The sequence below is a fragment of the Diabrotica virgifera genome, chromosome 10 (assembly GCF_917563875.1).
Source record: "Diabrotica virgifera virgifera chromosome 10, PGI_DIABVI_V3a".
Taxonomy (NCBI): domain Eukaryota; kingdom Metazoa; phylum Arthropoda; class Insecta; order Coleoptera; family Chrysomelidae; genus Diabrotica; species Diabrotica virgifera.
The window spans coordinates 141,332,988-141,349,245 of NC_065452.1; the positions used below are offsets into that span (position 1 = coordinate 141,332,988).

At 35.0% G+C, this 16,258-nt stretch overlaps 1 protein-coding gene across 1 annotated transcript in view; it reads right to left on the reverse strand.

Moving 5' to 3' along the window:
* Positions 1-3,883: 3,883 nt before the first annotated feature.
* LOC126893239 (tyrosine-protein kinase CSK-like) overlaps positions 3,884-16,258 on the reverse strand; it is a 138,115-nt gene continuing 125,740 nt past the window's right edge. The window contains exon 10 of the mRNA XM_050663225.1: positions 3,884-4,077. Coding sequence (XP_050519182.1) covers positions 3,991-4,077 — 87 coding nt within the window. The 3' untranslated portion in view covers positions 3,884-3,990. The remainder of the gene's footprint in view (positions 4,078-16,258) is intronic.

Below are 16,258 nucleotides of genomic sequence, written 5' to 3' on the forward strand. Positions count from 1 at the left end.
ATTCTCAGTAAATCGTTCCTTTTAACAAAAATCTTGGTCCCTAATCAAATCTAGATATCTTAGTCATTGTAAAAGCTGTTATAGCATTTCAAAAATATGTATGTAAAAACTTAGGCCGCTTCTCAAAGAAGTTGTTTACTTAGATACAAGGGAAAGCGGATTTGTAAAGCAGAAACTCAAATTTGATTATGGTGTTGATGCCATTGGTACCCAAAGAACACTTAAACAATCAAGGGTCAGGATGACATTATTCAAAACCCAACCCTGTCTTAGACAGATTTAAGAATGCCCTAATTTCGTCAAGTATTATACTTCTATAGCCTTATATTTATTTTTACGAACCCGTAGCTAAAGGCCATATGACACTATGCATTTTCTTGTATCATTTCTGATCTGATATCGTTTCTAATATGTCAAACAAATGCATAGTGTCATAAAATTTATGTCAGACACAGATTCTTGTACAAGAACTGCGCCAATTTCTGTGCAAAGTACAAAAACGTAAAACCTGCTGGTAAAACATCTAAATGTCATAATGGTGGCTGAAAATGGGATCATATGGTTTATGTCTTAATGAATTTATTTGTGTTTTTGTAGGTATTATTTATAAATCTTTTGTTGATACTTAATATATGGACTACTGTTCTACTAATAACCATATATTTAGCTCCTAGTAATTGTGATGCATAATTGTTTAATAGAGGAAAATACAATAGTTCCTAATTTGGATAAAACTGAAGATAATTCTAATGCAAATATTTTAGCACAAATATCAAAACAAAATAAAAACACAACTAATCAATCTCAAACAGTCAACGTAAAAATTCTGGTTATCAATAAAATGTTAAATTTATAAGATTTTAAAAGTTTATAAATTTGATAAAATCCTTAAAATCAGCTGTAGATGAAGTACTACCCTACCAATGTAACGTGACACAGGGTGACAAACAAAATTTCGACCAATCACGTGCTGAATTACATACAATTTTCGAAACAAGAACTTGCATAGTGTCATACAAGGCACAAATGTACAAGGTTATTCACTATATTTTGACCCCCCTGTAAACTGCTTTATTTACAGAATTAGAAAAAAATGTAAAATACATAAGTTATTCGATTTTTAAATTATGATTTTTTGACATATATATCGTACTAGTGACGTCCTCCATTTGGACCTGATGACGTAATTGACTATTTTTTTAAATGCGAATAGGGGTCAAGTGCTAGCTCATTTGAAAGGTTATTTAATTCCCTATTCAGTAATATAAACATGAACATGATTAATTATAGAGGGTGTCCAAAAAAAATTTTTTAATTAAATTAATAATTGACACAAAAAGAAGAACGTATGTAATTTATTTAATTTAAAATACATTTTACTGCTGTTAGAAAACAGAAATAAAAGTTTATTGCACAAATAAACGTTGATTTTTATAAAACTGCCATGAGGCAGATGGGTGGCAGCCTCAACATTGAATTTAAGTGAAAAGTAATGTTTATTTGTTCAATAAACATTTACTTCTGTTTTCTGACAGCAGTAGAATGTATTTTGAATTAAATAAATTACACACATTCTTCTTTTTGTGTCAATTAATTTAATTAAAAATTTTTTTAGACACCCTGTATAATTAATCATGTTAATGTTTATATTACTGAATAGGGAATTGAATAATCTTTCAAAAAATTTATATTTAAAAAAATAGTCGATTACGTCATCACGCCCAAATGGATGATGTCACTAGTACGATATACAGCGTGTCTACTTAGTTGGAAACATATGGGAAACTTTTTTATTATTAATTTTAAGAAAAAAAGTTATTCTTCATAAAAAGTTCTGCATGCTCTAAAACCTAAGATTCAATCATTAGATATCAAATTTTATCAATATTATACGAGGTATGTCAAAAAATATGAATTTCTTTCAAGGATAAAGTACCTTTATTTCTCAGAATATCGAAAATTCTTATTAAGGAAAGTTGTTTGGAATTAAAAACTAAGATCAAATATGTAATTACATGCTTCTAATTGAAAAAAAATATATATATTTTACAAATTTTTCTCAAATTTATGAATACCCAACATCGTTTTTATTTATTACAAAACTCTTTTATTATTAATTTTACGAAAAAAAGTTATTCTTCATAAAAAGCTCTGCATGATCTAAAAACTAAGATACAACCATGAAATATCAACTTTTTGTAATTTTATACGAGGTGTGTCAAAAAATATGAATTTCGCTCATGAGTGTAGTATGTACCTTTATATTTCACAATATTTCAATTAGAAGAATGTAATTGCATATTGAAACATTGTTTTTAGTTCTAAACAACTTTTTGTAATAACAATTTTCAATATTGTGAAAAATAAAGGTACTTTACTCCTGAGTGAAATTCATTTCTTTTATATACCTCGTATAAAATTAATAAAATGTGATATCTGATGGTTGCATCTTAGGGCTTAGGACATACAGAGATTTTTATAAAGTATACCTTTTTTTCGTAAAAGTAATAATAAAAGAGTTATCTTATGTGTAGGAATAAATAAAAACGAAGTTAAGTATCCATAAATTTGAGAAAAGTTTGGAAAATATTTTATTTCAATTAGAAGCATATAATTGCATATTTGATCTAATTCTAAACAACTTTTCATAATAAGAATTTTCGATATTCAGAGAAATAAAGGTACTTTACCCTTGAACGAAATTCACATTTTTTGACATACCTCGTATAATATTGATAAAATTTGATATCTAATGATTGAATCTTGGGTTTTAGAGCATGCAGAACTTTTTATAAAGAATAACTTTTTTCGTAAAATAAATAACAAAAAAGTTTCCCATGTTTCCAACTTAAGTAGACACGCTATATATGTCAAAAAATCATAATTTAAAAATTGAATAACTTTTGTATTTTACATTTTTTTTCTAATTCTGTAAATAAAGCAGTTTACAGGGAGGTCAAAATATAGTGAAACTGTACGTACAAGAAAATGTATATAACTTTCTAATATCACAAACGATATAAAAAATGATACAAGAAAATGCGTAGTGTCATACGGCCTTAACATTTAGTGATGATACAACATAATATTCATATACAGTCATGTTTTTGAATGCCTAATATGGCCTTTTCAACTCTCGTTCATATTTCTACCTCAGCCTTCAAGTATTCACGATATAGAAAGTAGATCAGTTTAAATTTATTTAAATTTCACTAAATCCCATGCCTAAATTTGTTGCGTTCTGACTTCTTCTTCTTTCTTAAAAGTTTTGTAATCCTGCGTAATATGTTTTTATCATTTATCTAGCAGACTGTGCTCTTTTATTTTCAGTATATTCTTATTTTTCTTTCTTTTGACGGTTGTTGTACCTTGATTTTATACCTTGCTGTGTTATTTTAATTATCATGATCTTACATTTTATGCGTTCTGCTGCCTATTGTCTTAGATTTTTTGTGTACAGTTCAAAATTTTAATTGTATGCATTAAAACATTTTAATTTCTTAGTTTTTTATATTTGCTGTGTGATTTCACTTTCTATATCTATCATTATTTGGTTTTCCTGGTATAGGTGTAAAACTCTTTTAATGACATCTACTGAGGATCTTGGACTCTCAAATATGGAAAAAATGACGAAAACATGGCCAAGAGACGTTCAGAGGTCATCAATACATTTTAAAAAATTTAAAACATTACTCTGTGCATTTTTTTTTATTTTTAGTGTTCTTTGGGACTACATGTACTTAGGTATATATTTATATTGATAGAAAAACTACAATTGGCACGTATGATCAATACTACTTTAGACTCAAGCTAAATAATAAGATTTACAATCCCGCGTTTCAAAATATTGAAGATTAATGACTTTGTTAATAAAAAATGGTGATAAGTGAAAAATGACAAAATTATTTTATAGTAAGTTTGCATATAATATTTATGCATACCACATCCACGCTACAAACACTACTCAGTATATATATTAGATAATTTGTTTCACAATGTAGTCTGTTGTTTTAAGTTTCCGAGTCTTGCTTTGACTTCATGAAAATATGGTCTCTTGTCTGGATTTAAATCCCATGCCTAAAATAGATAAATTATTATTATCATATTACCGATATCATCACTTGGTTTTAAGGATTCTATTTATGTCTTCTTACAACAGACGGAAAATAAATGTATTTTAAAATATACTTTTAACTCTATATTAGTTACTGACAAACTTACATTTTATCCAACAAAAAGAGGTTAAAGTAACAAAGTTTTTTGTTACGAGAAGAATTTCCATTTTTGACGAATTTCAACTTCGATACAAAACAAAAATACAATAAAGTAAGTTATCAATCGAAGCAGCACAGAAAACGACAATAAATATCGTTCCCATACCACCAGATAGACAACAGATGGAATACTTTCTTTGGTTACAACCTCCCGAAATTTTCAAAAATTATAAATCATACAGGATGCAGAGGAAATTAAGATAGACAATTTTAAATAATTCACAACCCATCTGCTCAGCGTGGTAACAGTTCCAACAAGAAAGATTCCTTAGTACTCAACGAAAGAATAAATGAATTAAAATGTATAAACATTTTCAATTTCTCTGCAACACGAAAATGCAGCAGCTGCATAATACTCTGGTTAAATCGGAGAGTGCAGGAAGAGTCTATACCGGTTTCGGAGGTTTTTTCCTCCTCATCAGTAGTCCCATATCCTCTTCTCTCCGATTTCCCCAGGCATCACACTTTGGGCCTTTCTGAATTGCAAAGAACGAAATGTCACGGATGTACTAGAGCCATCTACCGAAAAACAAAGTAAGTTATCAATCGAAGTTGTCGTTTTCTGTGCTACTTGAGGCTATAGTTGGATTTTAATTTCAGTATTTTATAACTGCTAGAATATTCCACAGGGTGATCTGCGAACTTTGAGAAAAAAACACAGTTTGACTGGTACACCCGGTCTTCTTCTTCTTAGCCTTCTATCGTCCACGTTTGAACATAGGCCTCTCCCAACTCCTTCCATCGGTCTCTATCCTGAGCAACATATTTCCAATTCGTTCCGGCTACTCTTTTAATATCATCAACCCATCTCATCTGTGGTCTTCCTCTCGGTCGTTTACTTTGGTAAGGTCTCCAATGTTGTATCGTGGCATTCCAACGTTGGTCTTTTTGTCTAACAGTGTGGCCTGCAAAGCTCCATTTAAGTTTGGCAACTTTTGTTGTTATGTCCTCGACTTTTGTTTTTGATCTTACCCAGTCGCTCCTCTTTTTATCTGATAGTCGTATACCTTACATTGCTCTTTCCATAGCTCTTTCTGTTGTAGCTAGTTTATTCATATTTGCCTTGGTTAGGGTCCAGGTTTGACACCCATATGTCATGATAGGAAGGATGCACTGGTTGAACACTTTGGTCCTCAAATATTGAGGTATTTTGCGGTTCTTAAGTATCCAACCAAGTTTTCCAAATCCTGCCCATGCTAGTCTTGCTCTCCTATTAATTTCCGCACTTTGGTTTTCTTTGTCAAGTTTCAGGATTTGGCCTAGGTAGATATATTCCTGGACTTTTTCTATCTCACTGCCATTTATAGTTATGCGTCTGGGGTCATCTGTGTTTGTCATTATTTTTGTTTTCTTCATGTTCATTTTTAGGCCGACGTATTGGGAGCTGCCTGCGAGTTCATCTATCCTAATTTGCAGTTCCTCGAATGAGCTCGCTATAATCACAATGTCGTCAGCGAATCTGAGGTGATTTAGCTTCTTGCCATTAACGTTAATGCCATAGGTTGACCAATTTGTCGTTTTGAAGACGTCTTCTAGTGCTAGGTTGAAAAGCTTTGGCGATATTACGTCTCCTTGTCTCACGCCTCTCTTAATAGGGATGGGATTTGTATTTTCGTCTAGTTGTACTATCATAGTTGCATTTTCTTATATATTATGTATTAGTTGTCTATATCTCGAATCTATTCTACAATTATTAATAGCTTGTTCTATGGCCCACATCTCGATACTATCAAACGCCTTTTCATAGTCTACGAAGGCAAGAAATACGGGTAGTTGGTATTCATTTGCCTTCTCTATCAATGTTCTCATTGTCAGCAGATGGTCTGATGATATCATATATATATATATATATATACTATATCCTTTGCGGAAGCCAGCCTGTTCCACTGGTTGGTAATTGTCCATTTTGTAGGTCAACCGGTTGTTAATAATTCTCATGAATAGTTTGTATACTTGACTGAGCAACGATATCGGTCTATAATTCTGTAGGTCACATTTGTCCCCTTTTTTGTGTAAAAGTATTACTAGACTTTCATTCCAGTCTTTAGGGATCTTGCTATTATGGAGACATTTATTAAATAGCTCTGTTAGTATAGGGATTGTTACTGTCTTGCTTGTTTTCAAGAGCTCGGCAATTATACCGTCCTGTCCTGAAGCTTTATTATTTTTTAGTTATTTTAAAGCTCTTTCTATTTCGAATCCCTTTATATTTGGTAGTACTTCTGATCCCACGTTTTTTATTTTTCTTTTGACGTTCTCCTTTGTTGATTCATTAGGCTGGCTTTGCGAGCTGTACAAGCTTTTGTAGAAGTCTTCGACTATTTTTGTTATTTTATATTTGTCCTTCTTTTCCTTACTATTGGCGTCTTTAATTTTAATGATTTTTTGAACACCCAGTGCGGGTCTTAGACATTTTAAGCCTCTGTTGTTTTCAATGACTCGCTCTATTAAGTTCTCGTTCCATTTTTGTAAGTCGCGTTTTAGTTCTTTTCTAACTGTTTTATTAAGTTCTATGTATTCTTGAGTATGGCGTTTGTTTTGCGTTAGTAGTTGTCGTCTTTCCGTCATTAGTTGTTAAGTTTCGTTGCTTATTTTGTCTTCTTTAGTACTTGTTTTCTTTGCGACCTGTAGTCCGGCTTCGAGAAGGTTCTTATTGATGTTTTTGTTAATTTCGTCAATTTCATCTTGATTATGTGAAGGATCATATTTGAACTTATCCGCTAAGACCTCTCGGAATTGCTCTTCATTTGTTTTTACTTTAAAGGCATCTATTCGCGTTGTTTTTTTAAATATTCTTTTCCTCTCTTCTTTCATGTTAATATTTATTTTTGCTCTAACTATACGATGGTCACTACCCGTTGTTACGTTGTTTATTGTTGTTACGTCTTCGAATATTCTTTTGTTGTTTGAGAGAAAATAGTCTATTTCATTTTTGGTGGTTCCGTTAGGTGCAACCCATGTCCACTTTCTGTTAGGTTTCTTTTTGTAGAAGGTATTCATAACATACATGTTTTCTTGTTCCAGAAATTCCATAAGTTTTTCTCCCCTTGTGTTTCTTGTGCCGAATCCAAAATTTCCAATCTTGCTTTCAGAGTCTTCAATCTTACTTCCAATTTTGGCGTTAAAATCTCCCATTATTATTATTTTGGATTCTCTGTTGGTGTCTATAGCTTTTTTAAGATCGTCGTAAAAGTATTTATTTCTTCATCAGTTGCCTTTTCAGTTGGAGCATAAACTTGCACAATCTTTAATTTGGTTTTTGGATTTAGTTTTAAAATCATGTATGTAACCCTGTCTGAGATGCTGTCAATTATTTGAATTTGTGATTTTCTCTTCTTGTTGATTAAGAAACCTACTCCACCGTATGTATAGTCTTCATTGCCTTTATAATAGAGCCTGTTGCCTGAATGTAAGTCCACATACCCTTCACCCCTTCTTTTAACTTCTGATAGTCCCATTATATCCCAATTCATATTCCCTAATTCCTCTTCTAGTTCGTAGAGTTTTTCGTTTTTTGCCATGGAACGGATGTTGTAAGTTGCTATATGGAGTTGTTTGTTGTTCTTTTTCAATGTCGACTTGCCTCCCCCAGAATCCTCGAGGCAGACCGTTATTTCGGTGTGGGACTGTGGAATAAACTTCCTACCCACCTGGGGTATCTTCCGTATATCTGTTGAAACCGACATTTTTGATTTGTGGAGGTTTTGGCCATAACCCACCACGCTGGCCAGACGGGTTGGTGGGTGGGAGGGGATATTAGGGAAGGAATTTGGGGTTTGGATAGGATAATACGGTACACCCGGTATACAATGAAAATTTAACTGTTTAGCAACAGTACTATTACAGCAATATTGCTAAAAAATAAGGCTATAATATATTAAAAAAATCGCTTAAATCAGACAACAGGTTTAGCAAATTCGAGACATCAAAAAAGACCCATTTTTAAGGTGTCCGGTTACTTTTGCACCCCACTGTAGTTGACATAGAATTACGAAGTTTAATTTTTTAGAACATTAAAAAACTTTCAAAATGCTGATTTTTTAAAGTTAAAAGGTTAATTTGTTGCTACGCAAACTGCAAAATGTGACAGGGTCACATTAAAGGACGTTATCCACTTGTTATACTCGAGAGAGATACCTCTGGGAATAACTAAAACGATAGAAAACATCTACCAGAACAACACAATAAAAGTAAAAGTGGAAGATGAACTAACTGACCCAATTGAAGCCGGCAATGGGATAAGACAGGGGGATTCCTCGAGTCATTTATTGTTCAACCTGATCATGAACGAAATAATAAAAAAAGTAAGAACTAAAAAAGGATACCAAATGGGAGAAAAACAACTTAAAATCATCTGCTATGCGGACGATGCAATACTAATCTCTCAAAGTGAAGATGATTTACAACGTATGCTGCACCAATTCAACATAATCGCCAGAAAATTTAACATGTTAATTTCCTCAAAAAAGACAAAATGCATGGTTATAACAGCAGATCCAATAAGATGTAAATTGGAGCTGGAAGGTCAGATAACAGAACAAGTGATGGAGTTTAAATACCTAGACATCACACTAACTAGCTACGGAAGGCTCGAAACAGAAGTGGAAGATCAAGTGAATAGAGCAAACAGAGCCGCAGGTTGCCTGAATGACACATTATGGAGAAATAAAAATATCGGAAAAGAAATGAAAGGCAGAATTTACAAAACAGTCTTCAGACCAATAATGACGTACGCGGCAGAAACACGACCCAACACAGAGAGGACAAAAAGATTGCTCGAAACAGCGGAGATGAAAACCCTTCGAAAAATCGATGGTAAGACTCTATGGGACAGAGCTAGAAGTACAGATATACGACGGAGATGCAAGGTGGATAACATTAACTGGGTAAGAAACAGAAGAATAGAATGGATGACCACATAAGCCGAATGACAACAAATAGGGTAGTCAGGACAGCGAGAGATGGTTCCCCAATAGGAAGACGATCAGTGGGAAGACCACGAAAACGATGGAACGACAACTTACTAGAGGCACATTGAAAAAACAGAGTGATGTCTATACAAAAAGAAGAAGAGAAGAAGCAAACTGCAAAATAAGTGAAAATCGTTATTTGTTAATAACTTTTACTAAAACTACCTTAGAACTTTAGTGTTTCACCCCAAGTTGCGTTTGGGGTACTTAACAAACCCTCAAAATTTGAGACCGATCCATTAATTAGTTTAAGAGTTTGTTATTCTAATTGTTTATCCCAGAGAACTTTATTTTGCAATAAAATGTCAGAAAATAATGAAGATAAGGCAATTCTACGTATGACAAATGAAAGTAAAAAAATGATGCTATCAAAATGTACTAAAAAAAGATAAAAAATTATCTAATATAGTCAAAAATCCTAATACCAAATTTGTGAAATTTTATAGTTTATAAACATTTAGAATAACTTTAAAAATATTGTCTGTAGAAAAAATCATTTTACATATTAGAAAAGCTGATATTTTACACGAATTTTTAAAAATGTAGTTCAATTGGTGACTAGTTGTGGTAAGTGAAGGGGGAGCTGGGAGCCGACAAATGCAGGAGTTCAAAAACTAAAAAAGGCAACTTAAAACTACTATCATTTTCTATATCTCGGGATCTACTGAATATATTTTGATCGTTTTTTTTTTAAATTTGTATGTATTAATAAACAGTCTAATATGTTTAAATAATTTTTGAAAAAATAATTTTTCCCAAAAATCCATGATTTTACTCATACTATCGTTATTAATCATAGAAAAAGTTAAGGTATACTTTAATAAATAAATTATCTTCAATAAATAATTATCTAATAAAAATCATTTATTTATTAAAGTGTACTTAACTTTTTCTATGATCATTAATGATACTATGATTAAAAAATAGATTTTTGTAAAAAAATTTTTTCAATAATTTAGACTGTTTATTAATTAATAAATTTATAAACAAATTGCATATTTGTAATGTACGTAGAAATTACATATACATTAAAAAAAGAAAGATCAAAATCCATTGAGTTGATCCGGAGATACAGAAAATTATATTCGTTTGAAATTGCTTTTTCGGTATTTTAACTCAGCGGATTTGTAGATTCCCCCTAGTAATTGTTTGAACTACATTTTTGAAAAATCGTAGAGGGTGCTGTGAAAGTACAATGTTTGTGCAAATTTTTTAAGAAAAAATACAAATCCCATTCTTTAAAATGGCATTAATGAGATTCTTTAATTATTATAAACAAATTAGCTGTGAATTAAAAAAAAACATATGACTAACTTTGTCCCAAATTAACCCAAGCTAAATTTTTTTATTTGAAAATTCGTGTTAAAATACTATCTTTTCGAATATATAAAAATATTGTTTCTACGGACTACATTTTTAAAGTTATTCTAAATTTTTATTAACTACAAAATTTCAAAAATTTGGCATTAGGATTTTTGACTATATTAATTATTTTTTAAATATTTTTTAATACATTTTGATACTATCACTCTTCTACTTTCATTTGGCATACTCAGAATTGCCCTATCTTCCTTATTTTCTGTCTTATCTTATTGCAAAATAAAGATCTCTGGGATAACCAAATAGAATAACTCTTAAACTAATTAATGGATCGGTCTCAAATTTTGAAGGTTTGGTAAGTACGCCAATATCCAACCTTGGGTGAAACACTAAAGTTCTAAGGTAGTTTTAGTAAAAGTTATTAACAAATAACGATTTTCACTTATTTTGCAGTTTGCGTAACAACAAATTAATTTTTTAACTTTAAAAAATCGGCATTTTGAAGGTTCTACAATATTCTAAAAACTGAATTTTATAATTTTATGTCAACTATTTAGCTTTTGAATGGAGTGCAAAAAATCGAAAAAATCGCGATTTTTGCACTAAATTGTTAATAATTAAAAAACGGACGCGAACTCTAGACAGGAAACAGGTAGGTTTCCTTCCTATATGTCTACACTAACTAAAAAAGTAGCCAGCTACCTGGATCTTTGAGTGTCCCGAGAAAATCCTTATAACTCTGGACTATGAGCATCTATACATATAACTTTCACACCGAGGAAAGACCATCATCATCATCATCAGTGGCGTTACAGCTCTTTATGAGCCAAAGCCTTCTTCAGAACAATCCTCCATTCACCCCTGTCTCTGGCAACTCTTCTACATGCTCTAATTCCAATAGATTTTAAATCATTTTCTAGGTTGTCTTGGTACCCAAGTCTCGGTCTTCCTCTTGTTCGTTGTCCTATCGGCCCTCTTCGGTCAAAAACTTTTCTGACTATGGCATCTTCCTCTCGCCTGATTACATGACCTATCCATCTAAGACGTGCTACCTTAATGAATTGTACAACGTCAGGTTCTCCAAAATTTCTATACAACTCAAAGTTGTAACGCCTGCGCCACAAACCTTGTTCTTTTATGCCACCATATATTCGTCTTAGAACTTTTCGCTCAAAACGTCTGAGCAGTTCTTGGCCATTCTGAGTAAGTGACCAAGTTTCGGAGCCATATGTTAGCAGTTATTCCATTCTGAACTTGATTAACCTAACATGGAATTCAAGAGTCCCAAGTCAATGGAGGAAGAGCGAGGTCATACCCACCCTAAAGAAACAAAAAGACCCGAGCCTGACCGATAGCTACCGGCCAATATCCCTCACAAGCTCCTTATGCAAAGTAGCCGAAAAAATGGTTCTGGACAGACTGAACCGAGCCATAACCCATCTTGAACTGATTGACGACGCACAAGCTGGCTTCAGGAAACACAGGAACACCATGGACCATGTAGTCGAGTTTGCTCAAAAAGTCAAGGATGCTTTCCACCGTAAGATGTCAACAGTTGCAGTGCTAGTAGACCTCAAAGCTGCATACGACACAGTATGGAGAGGTTTGCTGTTACACAAGATAGCGAAGTCTGGAATTGACGGTAAACTGTTCAATTGGATAAAATCTTTTCTCGGGGAAAGGTATCAGAGAGTCAAATTTCACAACCATTGTTCCAAATTCAGACTACAAAGACAAGGGCTGCCACAAGGAGCTGTCATCAGCTGTCAATTGTTCAACCTAATGATAAACGATGTGCTCGCAATGATTAGAAAGACACCTGGTGTTGAAGCCCTCCTGTATGCCGATGACCTCCTAATATGGGCATCAAGTAGCAGTCTGAAAGCGCTCGAGGGAGTAATGAATCAGGCTCTCAAAAATCTAGAAAAATGGGCAGATAAAAACTGCCTAACTGTCAGTACAACCAAAACCGTATATCAAGTACTTACCTTTTCAACAAAGCAGACTGCTGTCAAGCTGACATACAAAGGAGTCGACCTGGAAAGAGAGGATGTAACAAAATACCTGGGGGGTGTACATAGATAAGAAAATGACGTGGAAACCTCAAATCGACGACATTGCAGAGAAAGCCACAAAGAGATGTCGACTGCTCAAACGTCTCACAGCAACAAAATGGGGCGCCACGCAAGATGTCTTGGTTGCAACATACAAAACCTATGTCCGGCCGATACTAGAATATGGGAGTGAAGCTACAATAACTGCGAGTACAAACACCACCTCCAAGCTTGAAGTCGCCCAGAACACTGCCCTTCGCGTCATCACCGGTGCTCCAAAATCAACACCGATTACATCAATGGAAGCCCAGACCGGTATTGAACTAATACAATGCTGCAGAGAGCAACACGCGTTAACTTTCTGGGAAAGGCAAAGACGAATACTTTCACAAAAATGGGACGAATATAGACAAGCAGCCTCACGTCTTAAAACACAAACCACTCCGCTTACAGTAGCAAATCAAATCATGGAAAAATACCACATTGACCTGTCGAAAGCCGCCCCCTTCCCAGCGCAAACTACACTCGCCCGCTGTCTACCAAACACAGAATTGCGTCTTGAAAACCATAACGACCCGAAGCACTTATCGTCAGACATTGTCCTAAGGAAAGCCGCCCTAGAGACGATACACACCAATTACCCAGCGCATGAGTGGCTCCACATCTACTGCGATGGCTCCTCGATACCGGACTCGGGAAGAACAGGAGCAGGATATGTCTCAACGTTCTCCAAAGGCTCCATAGCTGTGGGTGCCCCTCTCACCAACTATGATGGCGAAATTGCTGCTATACACGAAGCCGCTAAAAGTCTCGAGAATCTCCAACACCCCCAAAAAGTTGCCTTCTTCATCGACTGCCAAGCCGCAATCCTCGCCCTGTCGACAAATCGATATACCGACTGTGCCCAAACAATATCTTGCCGCGTCCAACTATCGAACTTGCTGGAAAAAGGGTGGCTGATTACTTTACAATGGATCCCTAGTCATGTCGGTGTTGAAGGGAATGAAGCGGCGGATGAACTTGCAAAAGAAGGCACTACTCTTCCACAGCCCCCTAGCTTCCAATCGTACACATCAGCAAAGTCCACCATTAAAAGAGGAATCAAAGCGAAGATAAAAGACCAGCAAATACAAGCCGGTGCTGGAAAATCTTGGGCCCACCTAATACGAGTCACCAATCCCTCACAACTTGCCGAGACCCATCAGTGTAGCCGCGTTCAGAACAACTACGGGGCATGACTACCTGGCCTCCCATCTACATCACATCGGCGTCCGTGAAAATGACAACTGTCCACTATGTAATCAGCCCCAGATGGATGCTGCTCACCTCCCAGAGTGCCCAGCCCTGATAACAGACCCACCCGAGGAGGATGAAGATCGCCTACGAGAAACGGCTCGTCTATACTAGTCAGCGCGCCGCCAAATGGCTAACATGCCAAGGGTGGGCGTTGGCTAGTAAGTAAGTAAGTAATGATAGCAGTGGTCTTATTAGTGTTTTGTAGACAGTCAATTTAATTTTTGTAGGTATTTTTTAGGCCATATGTCTTCTTAAGCCATAGTAGCACTTATTGGCGAGCACTATTCTTCTTTTAATTTCTTCACTGACATTGTTATCATTAGTTAGCAGAGAGCCTAAGTATATAAAGGTGTCGACACCTTCCAGTTCTAGGTCGTCAATTATTATTCTTGTAGGTATCGGGTTGCTTGACCTAGTGCAACACATATATTTGGTCTTTTGAACATTTATATTTAGCCCCATTCTCTGTGCAGATGCTCTTAACGACCGAAATGCTTCAGTCAGAGATTCTTTAGATCTTCCTATGATGTCTATGTCATCTGCGTATCCGACAATTTGTACTGATTTGTTAAAGATAGTACCATTCGCATTAATTTGGGACTCTCGAATTATTTTTTCTAATGCCAGGTTAAATAAGAGACACGATAGTCCATCACCCTGTCTTAGTCCATTTTTGCAATGGAAGGGTCTTGAGAAATCGTTCTGGATCTTTACCACGCTCTCTGCTCCTGTGAGCGTAAGTTCAGTTAATTGGACAAGATGAAGCGGTATTTTAAATTCTACCATAACAAGTAGAAGTTTGCCTCTATTAACTGAGTCGTTTTAATAGACATCTTAGCTTCCCTGCGCTATAAAGCGTATGAACGTTCCAAGTAAATAATCCAATATCATTCGCCTTATTTCGTTTGCCAAGTCGTCGACAAAAAGACCGTTTAGCTGATTGTTGTGAATTTTCCGTAACGTAAAAATCTTTTACGGGAGGGGGTGTTAACCCACTGCCCAACCCCCTTTTCGGAGGCCCATTTCTCCCTTCCTCGTCAGCCCTGATCCCACCTTCCACTGGGGTTGGTTACCCAGTCTCCACCAGGGTTGCTCAGGTTTACCAGGGTTCACCCGTGTGATCCGGCTCACACTACTCGGAGGTGAGGATAGGAATTGCCATTTCTCCCTTCCTCGTCAGCCCTGATCCCACCTTCCACTGGGGTTGGTTACCCAGTCTCCACCAGGGTTGCTCAGACCAGGGTTCACCCGTGTGATCCGGCTCACACTTCTCGGAGGTGAGGATAGGAATTGCGTAGGAGTGGCTAGAGGTGTTAACAGGAAGCAACAACTTGTATTGCGCATCACTACTCCTTTGAACCCTCCGAGGAAAGACCAATGCCCAAATATTAACCTTAATCAAGTGAACATACCCCAACAGAATACCGTCAAATACCTGGGACTTCATCTTGATTCTAAATTAAACTGGAAACAAAACATTTTAAAGAAGAAGAAACAAACTGAGTTGAAAGTGAAAGAAATTAATTGGCTTATAGGTCGAAAATCTCGACTATCAATTATTGAGAACAAATTGCTTATTCATAAAACAGTCATCAGACTTATATGGACGTACGGAATCGAACTATGGAATTGTGCTAGCAAATCAAATACAAAAATAATCCAAAGAACACAATCAAAAATTCTACGCATGATCGCAAATGCCCCGTAGTACATTTCTAATCAAACACTTCATAGATACCTAAATTTCCCGTTACAGATACCATGAAAAATTGGAAGGCCACCCTAACCAGTTAATATTACCACTACTGCAGCCAACAAACAACAGAAGATTGCGAAGATTATGGCCCATAGATCTTCGCTGAAAATGAGGTGAAACCGCTGGGTGGTATACCTCATAGTTTATACAGTGCATTCGTAAAGTGTGGAAACAGTCTATTATCTCATGACTTAATTATTTTCAGAGTTAAAGCTCTGACAGGTCGATTTTTATTTTTAAATTATGATTTTTTGACGTATATCCCATAATAGTGATGTGATCGGTTTGGGCGTGATGACGTCATCGATGATTTTTTAAATGGGAATAGGGGTCGTGTGGTAGCTCATTTCAAAGGTTATTTAATTCTCTATTCAGTAATATAAACATTAACATCATTATTTATACAGGGTGGCCAAAAAAATAATTTCTGAATTAAACTAATTGGAGCAAAAAGAAGAATATATGTAATTTATTTAACTCAAAATAAATTTTACTACTATCAGAAAAAAGAAAAAAATGTTTATTTCACAAATAAACATTGCTTTTCGCTTAAATTAAATGTTCAAACTGCTGAGAGGCAGGTGGGTG